Raw genomic sequence first — 16,669 nt, 5'->3', positions numbered from 1 at the left:
TTTGTAAGGGACTTGATTAATGACTTGCCTGCCTGTGGGTTTCCAAACATGAGCTTTGAATGTGAAATATGAAATTCTGATTTTATAAAATGGGCATAGAAATAAAGAGAAGATTTGCAAGTAGTTGATCCTGTCACTCATGAAAATTTAACATCCAAATTCATAGTTAGTACATCTCCTATATTTTTCCTGAACTTTTAGTTAATGTATAAAAGATCAATTCAAATTTTATATATGTCTTAATAACTATACTTTTCTGCTTGGTAGATATCAGTATTCTTCCCAAATTTTTATTTAAGTTTTACTTTAAAATATTCATGATGAAAGCTGACAAAAAGAGACCATTTCTGGTAGCTTATTCACATTTGTGATTCATAACTGAAATACCTCACTAGTTCCTGAGTTTCTCCAATGAGTCTAATATATAGTGAAGGAAACTTGTTATTACTTTGTCCTACTGCTCAGTTTTCTTCAGGATTGTTCAGAAGGTAGAATAGCATAGAAAGAATGGAAGCCATGTACATCAGTGAGACAATCTACTAGGAGAATCTTGGAACACATAAAATTCTTCAGTCACTTTTGCTAGGAAGCAAAGGTCAGAACCATGTTGTGCAAGGATTTTTAGAAGGTGATTCTTCTTAAGTCAAACACCTGGGTTCTACCAGTCATTAGAAATTGGGCTTTGATTTTTGTGTACTAATTTCTTGAGTCTCAGGTTACCTATATATAAAGGAGTATTAATAATAGTTCCCCCTTCTAAGTGGATTTTCAAAATTAAGCATAATTCATGGTACAGTTAAATTATTGTGCTAAGAGCTAAGTTCCTACTGAGCATTCAGTGCTAGCTGTTGTTTCAACTGTTGGCATGTGATTATTGTGATTGTTTTATATCATCATAAACTCTATAGAGTGTTTGGACACTTCAGTCACCGCTCTGAGTGGCAGCTGGTAAAAGTGGACTATAAGTCCATTTTTGATAGACGTTGTGCCGAGGAAGACTACAGACCTTGGCAGCTGCACAGTCAGGTAGGAGGGAAAGAGTTGGCGCTGACTTCTGGGCGGGAGGCAGGGGGTTTGGAGTGGGAAACAGTCATTAACAAAAAGAATGGGGTATTATAAGCAAAAATGTTCACATAGTGCTTTTTTACATGTTTTGTCTTCTGTAGCAGTGAACACACTCAACATTTATGTTTGGTTGTGAAGTAATTTCTGGTTTTATTGTGCAAGAATATAATGAGATAAAATTTATTGGTTAAATTTACAACTCCAAATGAAATACTAACTCAGCACGAAGATCCAAACATAATTTACCTGAGTCTGCATATGGTTGCAAAGTGGGGGAGGGGTGAGAAAAAGCTCTTTAATTTTATCTAACAATGCAAACAGACATAAAATAACTAAATTGGACTTGGTAAGAATGCCAGAGAAATCCTTTCTTTGCTCTGTTGTGAGTCCCTGGGATTAGGTGTTACTTCTTGCCTTCTTGCAAGGTATTCTCATGGTATCAGAATACATAGCAGTTAACAGGAACTATTCCTTCGACCCCTCAGCTATTCAATTGCTTTCAAAATGATACTTCGGTGAAAATCTCTCTACTTTTATTATCTGAAGCAGAAAAAAAATCTTTTGCTTGGTTTCTCAAAGAATTTAGTAGAGAATTTTGCTGCTCAACCACCACCATATTTAGGCAGAGACAGATGATCTAGCCATAACCCAGACTAAGTAATATATTAACATGTAGCTGTGCCCTGGAACTAGTTACAGCATTTTTCTCAAGAAAAGCAGTTTGTTGGACATGTTACACTAGCAGTCCAGGGGGCTAAGGCTAAAGGTATAGGATGCATGCTGGGAACTATGATAGAGGGAGATCAACCCTCGTGGTGGGATTGGTCCTAATTCAGTGCTAGCTGTTGTTTCAACTGTTGGCATTGTGATTATTATTGTTTTATATCATCATGAACTCTATGGAGTGTTTGGACACTTCAGTCACATATTAAATATTAAATACATATTGAATACAATTATTACTAGATACATATTAAATACAACTAAATACATATTACATTAAATACATATTAAATACAACTACATATTAAATAACTAAATACATATTAAATATTAAATACATATTAAATACAACTGTGAAAGACTTGTAATTCACATCTGTCTCAATACAAGTTTAAAAAAGAGCAAAAAAAAGAAAAACAGTTTGTAATAGCTCACCAAAAACTTTACACTGATTCCAAGACATACAGAGACATGCACAAAGACATGCAAACATACACACACACACACACACATACACTGAGTTTGACAGTGGGAATGTACCAGCTATCAACACTCTCTCTATTCTGAAACACAGTTAAATTATTACCCATTTGCATTGCCTCTAAGACTCCCTTTGGGATGCACAGCTATGATAATATTCATAAATTTTTGTTTCAGGAAACACAAAATGTGGTTTCTTCACATGTCTGTTAGACCAACATTCACCTATCAAGTTGTGTGAGCAGAGGCATAATAAGTCAGGGAAAAAATGAATTTTTTTGTTTGTTAGCAATATGCTCCTAAAAGGCCAAATGTATGTAATTTTTCTTACAGAAGACAAATTTAATTACTCTAACTATTTTGGCAATGAACTTTATTTTCCCCAGTGTCCCTGATAGTACTGTGACTGGCACATTGCCAAGAAAATGTTTAATGAATACATAAAGAATGAAAGCTCTTTCTTGATACAACTTTAGAGATTCTTAGGCATGTAGTCTCATTCTCTTATAGAGTTTTAAACATTGAGAAGAAAATGCTCTCAACATGAAGCAGGATATTCAAGTTCAGATTATCTTAAGATTTGAGAACATTTCCCTGTAGTGCCATGATATGGGACACAGATGGTCCATATGTGTAAGATCCATGTTTTCTTACAGGGAGAAGCATGCATTATGGGAGCTAAACGGATATACAAGAAGCGAAAATCAGAACGGAAATGCATGCAAGGAAAATATGCAGGAGCTATGGAATCTGAACCCTGTGTCTGCACAGAGGCAGATTTTGATTGGTAAGTTTTTATTACTGTTCCATAGAGCTCTTCATTCACCCTTGTCAAATTTACATAGGCCTGAATAAAAAATTTGAAATATTAACCTGCACAGAGCTAAGTAATACACTTCATATTCTTGTTAAAATTGCCATTGGGACATCATAGCCAACTATGATAGCAATGATAAATATTTTTTTTTATCCTTAAAGAATATTTTGGAGAGAACAGGTGATTATCATAAACAATTTGAATGATCACAGAACCAAAAGTGATATGGGGTGTTAAAAGGGGAAAAATGATAGATAGACATGATACATATTCCTTCATTAATAATAGTGTAAATGACAGTGTAAAATGGGGGAAAGGGGAAGAAAGACAGAGAGCAAGAGAGAGAAAAAGAAGTAAAATGTCAAGAGGCAGGCAGAAGAAAATTGGAGGGAAATGGTAGATCAGTGACAAGAAATGTGCATTGATGAAGAAAGATGGTGTACATTATAAAGCAGAAAATTTATCATAAATAATTTTGTAACCACAGTGTTTAAATAAAGTAAACATATTTTTAAAATATGTAAGACTACTCAGTATGCCCAGAGCCTCTAGTTGGTATTATGATGTTTCATGGGTAGGATGACCCTGTTTTTAAACCAAAGGTTTTTCCTTTCTATTTTTTCCCAACTATTGCTGTGCATATGCAAAAACAAGCAAACAAACAAAAAATTGCCACATACACACCCCCTTCCTTTTTGTTTTCTTTTTAAAAATTTTTATCTTTTAAATAAGATTACCCACATTTTTCATAGAACCTTGAGACCCAGATTACTTTTCTTTACCACATATTTCTGCATTTTTCTATAAAACTAAGAAAAGAAAAAAGAAAATCTGGGAGCCAGGAACAAACTGGTCTCAGATGCATTGGTGAAGAAAAAATAAAGACAGAACAAAATACTCAAGCCAAAGTCAACAACAATAGATCAAAAAACCTAAACTTTAACAATCTAAACTTAAATGGGCCTGTTATATTGGCAGACTGGGGGCAAAATGTGGTGATATAGGATGTACTCTGGGTTCATTGCAGGAGGGAGGTGGATACTAATGGTAAGAATCGACCTGACTCACTGTATATCTGAAATTCAACTATGAAGGACTTTGTAGATCACAATGAGTTCAATAAAATAAAAATTTACAAAATATATGTAAGAACAGACTCAATTGCTTTAAGGTAGCACTATACTTTAAACAAATAAGTGACTTATCAAGTATAAATCTTACCTGTGCTAAAATTAAACTTCTAATAATTGAGAAACATATATTTATAGTTGCTAAATTTTTTCTCCCTTCCGTTTTTTAACTAGAGAGTTCAGCTGGATTTTTCTTAGGAGAGCTGGGCAAAAACTTCCTGAATTCAGTGGAAAGAAGTACCTAATGGCATTCAGTCTATTGCTCTGTAAATCTAGTGGTGAAGCCAACTTCTCCTTTGCTAGAATTAAGTTTATATAAATTAGAAAAGTACAAAGAACTTGGAAGTTAAATAAAACACATAGTGCCTTAGAAGAACTAGGAATTTGCTTAGTAGAACCAAGTTTATGGCACAGTGTCCTTGCCTAAGTCTTGGTCAATGTGTTAGAATCACGTGACATTGAAAACTGATGAGTAATAATGAGTAGGTTTAGCTCCTTTATTCAAGTACATCTCATTTTCTGCTTCTATCTTTCTCTTCTATTCATTTGTTTAGACATTTTTAATTTAAAGGACTGCTGAATATATCTTTTAAATTTGTGTTGCATAAGGACCAAATCATGCTTTTAAAAATCCTAATTATGTTAAAATTAGAGGTTGCATAGCTCTTAAAATATTTCTGGTTGGGCGAGATACTGGATATATATACATCACCTATATATATGCATATGTATACATATTAGAAAAAAGGAGCTTTGGTCTCATTGTACATTTTCTCAATGTACAAAAACTCAGTATTAGTAAAATTGACCACCTGCTCCCTCAATCCCAGAACTGTAGTAGATAAGGCAAGTCAAGAGGTAGTACAATACTTCTCTGGATTTACCCAGAAGGCAGTGAAGCTTTAGTAAAGTTGGAGCTCATGGAAATTCTGTAGTGCCCTCCCAAATGAGAGCCCTACTTGAGTTAATATACTATTATTAAAATATCATTTTAAAAAAACTCCATCATATTTTTTGAAATTGATACACTGAAATATATTCACATGGAAAATGTCTGTGAATTGTTTTTTGTGGAGTTCTAAACCAAGAGAGGTTTAGGGTTTAGTCCTGAAATGTAACTCAAGCATATAAGGATCAGCACTCAAGTATCATCCCTGCTGGTGCTGTAGGGACCATATGGAATGTCAGGGATCAAATGTACCTGTTATTTTATTGCTCACATCCCTGATCTATATGACTTTTAAATCACCCACTATACCCATTTATGCGTTTCGTCATCTACTCTCTTCAAAGATTTGTTAAAAGAATTACCATGTTTCTCTTATTAGTCTAATTTTGGCTATACCAAACAGCATTTTCTTTGCTAAGATATATTCTATAAAAAAACAAACAAGAAAGATGGAGGTGAATATCACAATTCACTATTTTTTTTCTGGGAAATATTGGGGAGATTTTTAGGTTTTAAAATAAGCCATTGTTTTCTTGTTATTTTCTTTATTTTTTAATTACTAGCTTGTTCAAGACATGGTTTTAAACCGCTTACTTGTTTAAAAATTCCATGTAGATCTATGAAAACTTATGCTATTTAAATGTGGTTTTTAACTATTGAAAAACAAACAGTAGTTTTTAACTATTGATCTACTTTGGTCACAGGTGCCAAATATGTCAACCACCACTGTTCTACAGTGAGGGAATACAGAAAAAGAAAGGCAATTACATTTATTCCCTCCCCTATCTCTCATTATCCTCATTCTTGATTCTGCTTTTGTATTTATTTGTAATTGGAATCTCCTACACGTTTTGATAATGCAAATATATTCTGAGAAGTAGAAATGAATAATGAAAAAGGACATAGTAAACTTTCCTTATCAGATATGACTTTTGGAATGACAAAGTGTCTGAAAAAAATTTAGGAAGACTCACATGACCTTATTTAGTGTCTACCAATAGCTAGAATTTCAGGAATTTCACTTAACATAATGAAAGCTGGTTGCACTAAATGTTCCTTCCAGGCTTGGTTCTCTCCTGGGACAGTATGTACTCCCAGATGACCTTTCCTGTCATTCTACATTATTTGTAATATAATTCTTTAAAATGAGTTCTGGGTATCCTAAAGCAGCAATTCTAAAATCTTCCTACTCATGCTGTGTTGAACCAGCAGCACCAAATCTAGCTGGTCTGTGCAGAATTCTAAGTGCCAGCTGCCTGATGACAGGCCCCTTCATTGAGCCCACATCTTCCTTTCCCACCCTCCTATACATGCATCCCACATCCCTTACACAGATTGGCCAGTTCAAAGTGTTTGCTCATCACTGTCTGGGAATGTCTGTATACAAATGGAGATGCTATTTGTTGTCATCCACTGTGTTCAGGCTTGTCTTTCAGAAGCCAAGTTAGGGTACTCATAGGCCCAGAGAGTTGAGAGAAAGAAAGCTGAGAAAAAGCCTGACTATTTCGAACTAGAGAGAATTTAAAGCCAAAAGTCCCAACTGGCAATGCTAACTGGCTAGAACAAAATTTTTCCTCAGGGAAGTACTCACAAGTCTCCTGAAGGACATTTCAGTTTCTCCTGTGACTTTGAAGCATATGGTTTGTTCTCAAAGAGACCTGGCTCAGCTCTACCTGATAGATCCAGATGTGCTTTTTGGAAGAGCACCCCAAAGACATCGTCAGTAATGAGAATTTGGCCACATGTGGCTATGTTACTCTCTGATGAAGTTTTATGCTGATCTTTCCCCATGTACTTTTCTAATTGCAGACCTCTCTAAGCCCAGCCTCAGTCAGCACTGCATATGCTCCTAAGATGAACATTGCCTCTCTCTGCTTAAAAGTGTTTTGTTGTAATTATTGGGAATTAAGTTTATTTTCTCTGAATCAGCATATCTCAGTCTGGATTCTGTAGGATATTTCTTGAGTAATTAATAGTCTGTGCATAAAAGAGTTCCCTTTTAGAAAGATTGATTTAATAAATGCCTCCCCCCCACTACCCTTTGCTTGAACTAATTGAGTTGGGTAAAGGTTGGCTGTGGATTATTCTCAGTAGTCTTATTCTTAGTACATTTTTCACTTCTTGAAAGATTTCTATTGGCTCTTTTCCCCACAGTGACTATGGTTATGAGCGACATAGTAATGGTCAGTGTCTGCCAGCATTTTGGTTCAATCCATCTTCTCTGTCAAAGGACTGCAGCTTGGGACAGAGTTACCTCAATAGTACTGGGTGAGTGTTGAAGCAGTGACCATGAGAGTGCAATGTTTGTTGCTTTTCAGTATGTGTTTAACTGACCAATGTTTGTTGCTTCTCAGCATGTTTTCTATCTTAACAGAAGAACTTCTGATTAAAGTTGACCAGGCCCCTTCTTTAGAGAATATTATTTGATTGTATTCATTTAAAGAATGTAGAATAGAGTGGCACTATTAGTTCAGGTTTCACATGAGATGTCTTTACTTAAAAATAAAGAAATCATTTGAATGAAGATTAACGTGAAAACATTTATTCATTTTTTGGGACTTGATCTCACAACTATTTAATTAGTTGAGGCTACAGTTTACTTCTTACCAGTGGGAAGTCAAATAAATATTTCATGCATCTATGCCTATTTTATGAATGTAGAAAATACAGACATGCAAAAACACTCGGAGATTTTTTAAAAAATATGAAATATGTAGTCCATCTCGACACCTTTAATGTTTGCACTTTGGCTTTGGTAAGCTTAGAGTAAGTTTTTATTTTATTTTTGTATTATTCTTTCTTTATTATAAAATATATGTTTTGTGATTTACATAATATATAAGAATTATTGTGGAAGCTGGGAAGATGGGTCAAAATACGTGAGCACATGCTCTGCATTCTTCAGTCCCCAAATTAAATCCCTGGATCTCACTTCTCTGCTAACACTTACAGAAGTGGTCATTGGCACACCAAAAACTACCTCACCTGAATAAAGTTTGAACAGCATGGTTGAAGCATAAAATCTCAGGCCCCAAACTCTGGGACAAGCATTGCTAAGAGAGGCCTCATATAAAAACAAGTGGCATAAAGAGAAAAGCATTTTAAGATTTTTCCCACAAGTTTAACCCTTAGATATATTTTAAAAATATATAAAACCTATTTAGATACAAATTTAAACTACTGGTAGTAGGAATTGTATTAAGAGTTTCCAGAGATATGATTTTAAGGTATCTATAAGGTATCTATATCTTATAGATATCTATATCTTGTAGATATATATAAAAGATATCTATAAGTGATGTGTATTATTGTAAACATGGTCCAATTCAAATTCCCAAATATGTATATGATACAGAAGCTGGTGCTGATGTTTAACTTCAACCCAACTTATAATCAGAAGAAATGATAACTTTATCTACAGAGCAGACAGTTCCAAACCTAGTAAGAGCTGATATTTCAGAATGAATGCAAAGGTGTGTGTGTATGGGTCCATTAGAATATACTGACACTGGAAGAAATTGATCTTACCATGAAGAGAAGACAGTTTTCTTCTTCTTTTTTTTTTGTTTTTGTTTTTTGGGCCACACCCAGCGATGCTCACGGGTTACTCCTGGCTGTCTGCTCAGAAATAGCTCCTGGCAGACACGGGGGACCATATGGGACACCGGGATTCGAACCAACCACCTTTGGTCCTGGATTGGCTGCTTGCAAGGCAAACACCGCTGTGCTATCTCTCCGGGCCCAGACAGTTTTCTTCTTTTTAAGATTTTTGACATATTCAAGTAGGTTAACTACTTTATGGAAGGAAGATTATTTTTTACTCAGATTACTAATTTTAATGTTAATCCTACCCACTTAAACCTTCATAAAATACCCTGAATAATGTGCAATGAAAGTATCTAGTGAGGGGCTTATGAAATAGTACAGCCAGGTACCTGCCACTCAGGTTTTATCCCAGCACAGCATATAGTTCCCCCAGCCCATAAAGAGTAATCACTGAGCAAAGACCCAGGAGTAAACCTTGAGCACAGCTGCCATAACCCAAAACAAATTAAAATAAAAGCAAACAAAATATTTAGGTACAGTATACTAGGTAAAATTGCCACATTTTTAAAATTTCACCAAAGTAAGTTTATTATTTTAAAAGTGGGGAGGTACAGACACAGATAAATCCAAAAATAACATCTGATGTTAAGGATTAAAGAAGCTTTGAATGAAATTCTGTATCATGAGTTATTTGAACGCTAACACAGAAACTGAGAAAATTACAAATACGATTTTATAGTAACCAGTGAACAATTTTTATAATGAGAAATATATTGTAAGGGCTGATGAAAAATTTTGTTACTTGTAGTAGCTAGAATGGTTAGACATTATAAAGGACATCAAAAACCCACAAAGATATCTTCAGAATTGATCTCTTTTTTACTAACTGAATCAGGAAAGTTATATCATTTTGTCATTGATATTGAGAATAGGAAGCTATAGGACAGATGAGTCTGAATAGTTCTCAATGCCTTTTAAATCCCTAGAACAGACAGAATGAAGAAGAGACCTAATTTTTGACTTGTTTTCTGTGCAGATAAATGCATATAAACATTGTTAAGGGGCTCGAGATATAGCATGGAGGTAAGGCATTTGCCTTGCATGCAGAAAGACAGTGGTTCAAATCCCGGCATCCCATATGGTCCACTGAGCCTGCCAGGAGCAATTTCTGAGCATAGAGCCAGGGGTAACCCCTGAGCACTGCTGAGTGTGACCCAAAAACCAAAAGAAAAAAAACCCAAAAAACAAAAAACATTGTTAAGATGTCCCTAAAGAAATATCAACATAATTTGAACAATCTTAGTAAGTGAAATACAAATAATGAACTCACCAACAAAATATCAGACATCTGACTATATCATTACATCCAATGGAATTTTTCATTTATATCATATAAAATTAAACTTACAATTTTTGATTTGGGTTTTGAACCAGACTCAGGTTATTTTTTTCCTGACTGTTTTCTCAGGTTCCACTCCTGGCAATTTTCAGGGGACTAGATGTAAAACCAGGAACTGAACCATGGCGAGCTAAGTGCAAGGCAAATACTGTACAAGCTGTATTATTGCTCTGTTCCCTAAAATTATACTTTTGACACAAATGTTATTCAGTGTAAATGTTCAGATAAAAATCATATCTTATATTATTTTTAACATATATATTATTAGTTGAAGAAACAAAATTATCACTGCCTAGGACTTGACCTTCACTCTCACATATATAAACACATCAGTGGGTATCACATTAGAACATCTGCTCCTAATAGATTTCTGTTATTACTTCATCTTCTGATTTTATCTATTCCATTCAAATCTATCAGAAAAGTTTCATCAGCAGCCATGTAAAAATTTGTATAAAAAGAACATGCAATAAAAAAAAAGCCATCAGAAGACACAATAAGTACTCTGCTCTTAAAAGTTACAACTCATGTGTACAATAAAGCTTCATGGTCTATGGTCGGGAAACAGAGGTGACGAGAGCACATTGTCTAAACAATACAATTTGAATTAAGACCAAGAAGAACCTTAGCTTGAACAGGAACCGAAAATCATCTTCCAAAAAGGCTTTATATAAGCAAATTTTCATTTAAAATGTCTTTAACCTATGTAGGAGTTGACAAAAGATACAAATTAAATTACAAAAAAAAATCTGCTTTTCCTCATGCATATCACTCTAATACCCCCATTTAATGATTACAGATTCTGTGGAATTTTATGAGCACACATTTATTATATTATATTTAAGCCACTCTCATACTACCATATTTAGTATTTTATTTAAAAATATTTGATTACACAAAAAATATACTCATATGCCTCCTATGTTTATAAAGTTGGTTTAAAGCATCATCTCATTCCTCGTACTATTACCAGTTTGGTTTGTATGCCTATAACTGCTTTTCTTTCAATTTTGCCAAGAAAGTATTGAATTTGAGATGATGTTTATTCATGTCAGTTCCTGCTAAATATATTGTTCATCTCTTTGCCTTTTTATTCACAAATATACATATATTTGATTTTTGGGCCATACCAGGTGACACTTAGGGGTTACTCCAGGCTATGTGCTCAGAAATCGCTCCTGGCTTGGGGGCTATATGGGATACTGGGGGATCAAACCTAGTTTCATTCCTGGGTCAGCCATGTGCAAGGCAAAAGCCTTACCACTGTGCTATCACTCTGCCCCTATTAACAAATATATCTTAAACTTATTTCCAAACTCATATATATACAGGGCTAACTTGTGTTTAGTTGCTTTTCATTCCAGGGGATTAAAGCAGCTGTTATAGTTTTACCTTACCCTTTCTCAACATGAAGATTACTGCATATTTATCCCAGTTATAAACAATGCTGCAGTTAATGTCCTCTTACTATAATAATTGTATTAAATCCTAAAAAAGAATCTTTTCCCCCAACAATCATAGTTAGTCTCTTGCTGGTAAAGTAAATGCCACATAACCATCTTCTAAATTCTTTCATCAAGTATCACACATTGTCTTTTGTCTCCATAAAGGGAAACATACTAACTTCTTGTTCACAGACTGCTTGTGAAACTAGGAATTGTTGATTCTTTTGTGTCAACTACCATCACTTTTTAAACTCTAAATCTCAACAGAAAAGATGAGGGGAAGGTATTTGAGTCATTTCAATTTAAGTTGTTATGGGTAGTCTTTTCAGACAAAAGAAATAAAAAGAAATAAACTTGAGAAAGATCTCTGATGGTAGTTTTCTCAAGAACAAATGCTGGTACCAGTACCTGGAAGCCTATAGAATTCAAAACCAAAGGCCTTTAGTCTCTTCATTTTAATCATCAATGTATAATCTCCTAGAGAGTCATATCTATGTTAGCTCTAGACTAGCATTAATGTGTAGAGGAATCCACAACATCATCTTGAGAGTTATTCTCATCATACTTTTTGGTCCCCCAGAGCTTCACTACCTCACCTCTCTCCCTTCTAGCAGAGCACATGATGCAGACACAGTCTGAACCTAAATTGAATAGGGTCTACTAGACAATTGGCCCCTGACAGTCAAGCTTAACAAACTAATCTCCTGGTATAACCTTCCTGAAAGTTTAGTTGGAAGCATGCAGATAATCTATTCTTTTTCTCTTATTTTTAAATGCTTTATTTTATAAATGGTTATGTTGATTCATCAATCAGGATATTAAAATTTATATTTATATATTTAGCAGTATTATCAAGTTCACTCAGTACATCATAATGGGCAAATCCCAGAATCAGTTCTGATGCTCAATAGAACTGCTCTTTTCAGGAGACTCCCAGCATTTTATCAGGTTCACTGTACAGAGTGAATGACTAAAAATTTTATTTTAGTTCTTGGTTAGAAATGAGGGCAATAAGTCCCATGAGGTTCCTGTAAACACTTGATTTTTGTGGTTGGTTCAGTGGAGTCCAGGTTTCTTTCTTTTTTGTTTTTGAAAAAAAAATTATCTTTAATTAAGCACCATAATTAAAAGCATGATTGTAGTTGGGTTTCAGTTATAAACAGAACACCCCCCTTCACCAGTGCAACATTCCCACCACCAATGCCCCTTGATCTCCCTCCTCCCACCCTTGCTTGTCCAGGTTTCTTGATGCGAGAACCATAGAGCACTAAGAAGTCAAGTTCTGCCCTCTTTTGCAGCTCCTCACCTCTTTCTCATGTTGCCTCAACACCTCCTCAAGCCATTCCTTGGAGATTTGAAAACCCTAATAAGGAAAAATAATGAAATATGATGGGGTTATTTTGTTTCAAGAGAAAGAGTAATTTCATAATGAAACCAATGAGAGTTTTAATATGCCTTTGCCTTGTATTGCTTTCTAAGCAAATGCCTTCCTTTCTTTGATGCTTAAGTTTCGTACCTCTAAAATCATACTATATTCCTTTGTTATTTTTGTAAGTGGAGCTTATAACACAATGTCTAGGAAATTTACCAAATGCAAATGCCAGCACCAATATATTAGTCATTATTTCAGGGATACTCTCGGGTGAGAGAAGAAAGCGGGAACAGCTTCTTTGAGTTGTTTCTGTGTTACAGACATATATCTGATACTTAATAGTCTACAAAACTGAGATCAAGACATATTTAATCAAGGTCCTTTTTTAATATAATTTTTATTTTGATCATAGTGGCTTACATATTGTTGACAATAATAATTTAGGTAAATATTTACATAAAATCAGGGGGGATTCCCATCACCAAATTGTCCTCCCTACACCTCCGTTTTTGTTCTATCTCCCATATCCTCTTCCCTCACCCCCAGGGCTGCTAGAATATGTGGTCCCCTATGTACCTATCCTACTACATAGTAGTCTTGCACCTGTTTGGTCTTGGTGCCTCCCTTATTTCCCCCTCTAATTGGGAGGCAGGACTAGCTAGTTCAAGTTATGTGGTTTTGTTTGAAGAAGAGAAAAGTAATAAACTGGGGTAAAAGTTTAATACTCCGAAAATAGGCGGAATCCTTCTAGAGGCTCTCATCATCGATTTGAGAGACAAAGGAGAAAAAGAAGATGAAACATTCCACCAGTACAAAAAGAAATGTCAAATATCCAGTGAGGACTCCAACAATAACGATAAGCACCACACACACAAAAACAAACAAACAAACAAACAAAAACAACGCCATAGTCTTGAGATAAGAAACATGGCATAGCACAAAAAGAAAGAAAAGAAAAGAAGAGAAAAAAATAGGTATAACTGGGGACAACAACTTCAATAACCACACCCAAACAGAGAAATGGACTAAAAATAGATAGGTAAATAATAATAATAATAATAAATAAAGATAAAAAATAATATATAAAAATAAACAATGTTTTGTGCTCTTTGCTTTTTTGTTTTTTCCCTCCTGCCCTGGCACAGTAAATATTGGGGTCATTCGAAAAGGAATTCACTTGGCCTAAGAGATATGGGGTTTCTCTGTCCTTGGAGTATATTGTCATGGGATTAACTATAGACTCTGTTCAGGATCATTTACTCTCTCGGTGGTGCTTTTGTGGTGTTTGGAAGACTTCTGTTCTGTCCTGGGTGATACAATTAAACCTCTGTGTCTAGAGATCTCAGTATCTGCACAGATCCAGGGGTGGGACTTATGATGAAGTCAGTCTTTGTGGTTCTAGAAGTTCTGTTCCCTCAGTGTCATTTTAATCCATCTTCTGTGGCTGGTGGTCTTGGTCTTTGCACTGAACCTAGGATGGCACCTAGGATAGCGTCTTTCTTTGTGCTTCCAGAAGCCCCATTCCGTTACAATTTTCTCTGCCAGACCTTTGGAACTGGGGATCATGGTTATTGTGCAGGTCGTAGTTCAAACTCTAGACTAGGGCTTTTTTATTGGTCCCAAGATGTATACTGTCTGGTCATGGTTCTAGCAGCCAGTCATCTATAAATCACGATCTTGGGTTTTGGACCTACCAAAGGGTGACAAGTCTTCTGATTTTGTCTTATTGTTAGCTGGTAAGGTAGGATAACCTGCTCTTAGGTCAAGTTGTTCCCAGTTTTTAATCTAGGTCCTTTTTATTCATCTGTAAAACAGAAGTTAATAACCAGGATAGTCTCATAAAAATCATATAATTAGAAACTACTGCCTTCCAAGGTACATGCCTGTCCCTCTATACCACTCTAGGAAGATAACACATTTACCTGGTTAGTGAATGAGCTGCTCAGTTCAAATAAAATGAAATAAGTATTAATTTGCATATTTTCTTGCATGATTATGCCAAAATTATTCCAGTGATTTCCTCATTGTTTCTCCATGGCTACATATAACTTAGTTTGCACATTCACAGGCATAAACTCAATTAGTTCTACTTCTATCTGGTTAAATCTTGCTTATACTGCTTTGGATCCAAGAAACATGCAGCAAATTTAAGTTGCTAAATTAAATAGGTCAGTCCTTGTTTCATGCCAGCCATAAAAGATACTGTAAATATAAAATGGGAATTGATCTGGTTTATTCTAAGAAATCAAGATAAACTTCTCCAGGGACAGATTTCTTCTTGCTATTAAGCTACAAGTATTTCTAGATGTATTAACAAAACATGCATGTACTGAAATTTCTGTCTTTGAAGTTTCTTTAAAGAAGGCTTTCATTTCCTCACAGAAGAATGTTCAGTATCAATGTCTCATTGTTCCTTAGGGTTATTGTTTCAATATGCAATGTGACTCAGAAAGCTTAAAAATGAGCTTATATTATAAAGCAATTCTGTATAAAGCAATATTTAGTGGGGACAGAATATTAGGCCAATGTAAATTTTAGCAAAATCAGTAGCCATCATAGTATCAGGCTATCTTTCAAATGCCTTTAAATGCTTTCTAAAGACACAGCACTCCAACATCAGACACTGAAACAGAGCCTGGTAATCTGCCTTTAGCCCTGGAGTTGCTATTTTTAGTTTCTCTAGAGAAATTTTCCCAAATGATCCCATTCCTGATGCATGGTGGAGATTTTAATGTTTGGACCAAATTCCTCAGAAAGATTTGTCATTGGACATAATGGAAAATAATTGGTTCTAAAAGCAATGCATGTGCTAAATTCTACTGAATGGAATGGAAAGCCCCTACATTATTTATAGACTCAGATCTACTCAGTAAATTGTAACGGTTTCTATGACAGCACCATAGGACGTGTCACAGAAGACCTCAACAAGCACATATAGATGAACATTTCTTACTTCTGTGTGTAACTTTTATTAGATGTCTGGATGTTTCTTTTTTAATGGATTGGCATTGAGGATAAGAAATGAAGGACATAATGGTTCTCATTATACATGAGTTCTTATTTCTTTCATAACTTCTTCTTTTAAAAATATACTTTTAAAAATTTAATCACTGTGAAATACACAACTATAAAGTTGTTTGTGATTAAGTTTTAATCATACAATATTCCAACACCATTACATCAGTGCACATCCTGCCACCAATATTTGGAGTTCCCCACAAACTCGCCTCATCTCCAACCAACAGCCTGCCTCTAAGGCAGATATTTTTCCATTTTTCTTTTCTCTCTCTTTCTCTCACTCTCTCTCATCCTCTTTCACTTTTCCTTTTTTCTTTTAGGTACTGTGTTACTAAACCAGTACCCTGCATATCACTTTGCTTCTTTTCAGCAGAGTTCTCAGCTTCATTGTCTTTGAGTGTTATTACCATACTATGTTTCTTTTTATAGCCCACAAATGAGTGTTCATATTCTATCCTTCTCCCTTTGTCTCATTTTACACAACATAATACTCTTCGTTTCCATTCATGTGTAAGCAAATTTCAAGACTTTGCTTTTCCTACCAGCTGCACAGTATTCCATTTTTTAAATGTGCCATAAAGTCTTTATCCACTCATAAGTTTTCAATATTTTGTTTCCAGATTCTGGCAATTATGAATATTGCTGCAATGAACATAAGAGTGCAGAAGACTTTTCTGCAATTTACTTTTAAGTCCCAAAGGTATATTCCCAATGCTGGTATTGCT

At 35.0% G+C, this 16,669-nt stretch overlaps 1 protein-coding gene across 5 annotated transcripts in view; it reads left to right on the top strand.

Moving 5' to 3' along the window:
* The window catches only part of SORCS1 (sortilin related VPS10 domain containing receptor 1), a 656,026-nt gene that overhangs the window by 553,217 nt on the left and 86,140 nt on the right, over window positions 1-16,669 (top strand). For all 5 annotated transcript variants that reach the window (XM_049790574.1, XM_049790573.1, XM_049790572.1 and 2 more), the window contains exons 15-17: window positions 909-1,026; window positions 2,925-3,055; window positions 7,319-7,432. In XM_049790574.1, the coding sequence (XP_049646531.1) occupies window positions 909-1,026; window positions 2,925-3,055; window positions 7,319-7,432 (363 nt within the window). The remainder of the gene's footprint in view (window positions 1-908; window positions 1,027-2,924; window positions 3,056-7,318; window positions 7,433-16,669) is intronic.

The sequence above is a fragment of the Suncus etruscus genome, chromosome 17, assembly GCF_024139225.1.
Source record: "Suncus etruscus isolate mSunEtr1 chromosome 17, mSunEtr1.pri.cur, whole genome shotgun sequence".
NCBI classification, from domain to species: Eukaryota; Metazoa; Chordata; class Mammalia; order Eulipotyphla; family Soricidae; genus Suncus; species Suncus etruscus.
This window is presented reverse-complemented; position numbering and strand designations above follow the sequence as displayed.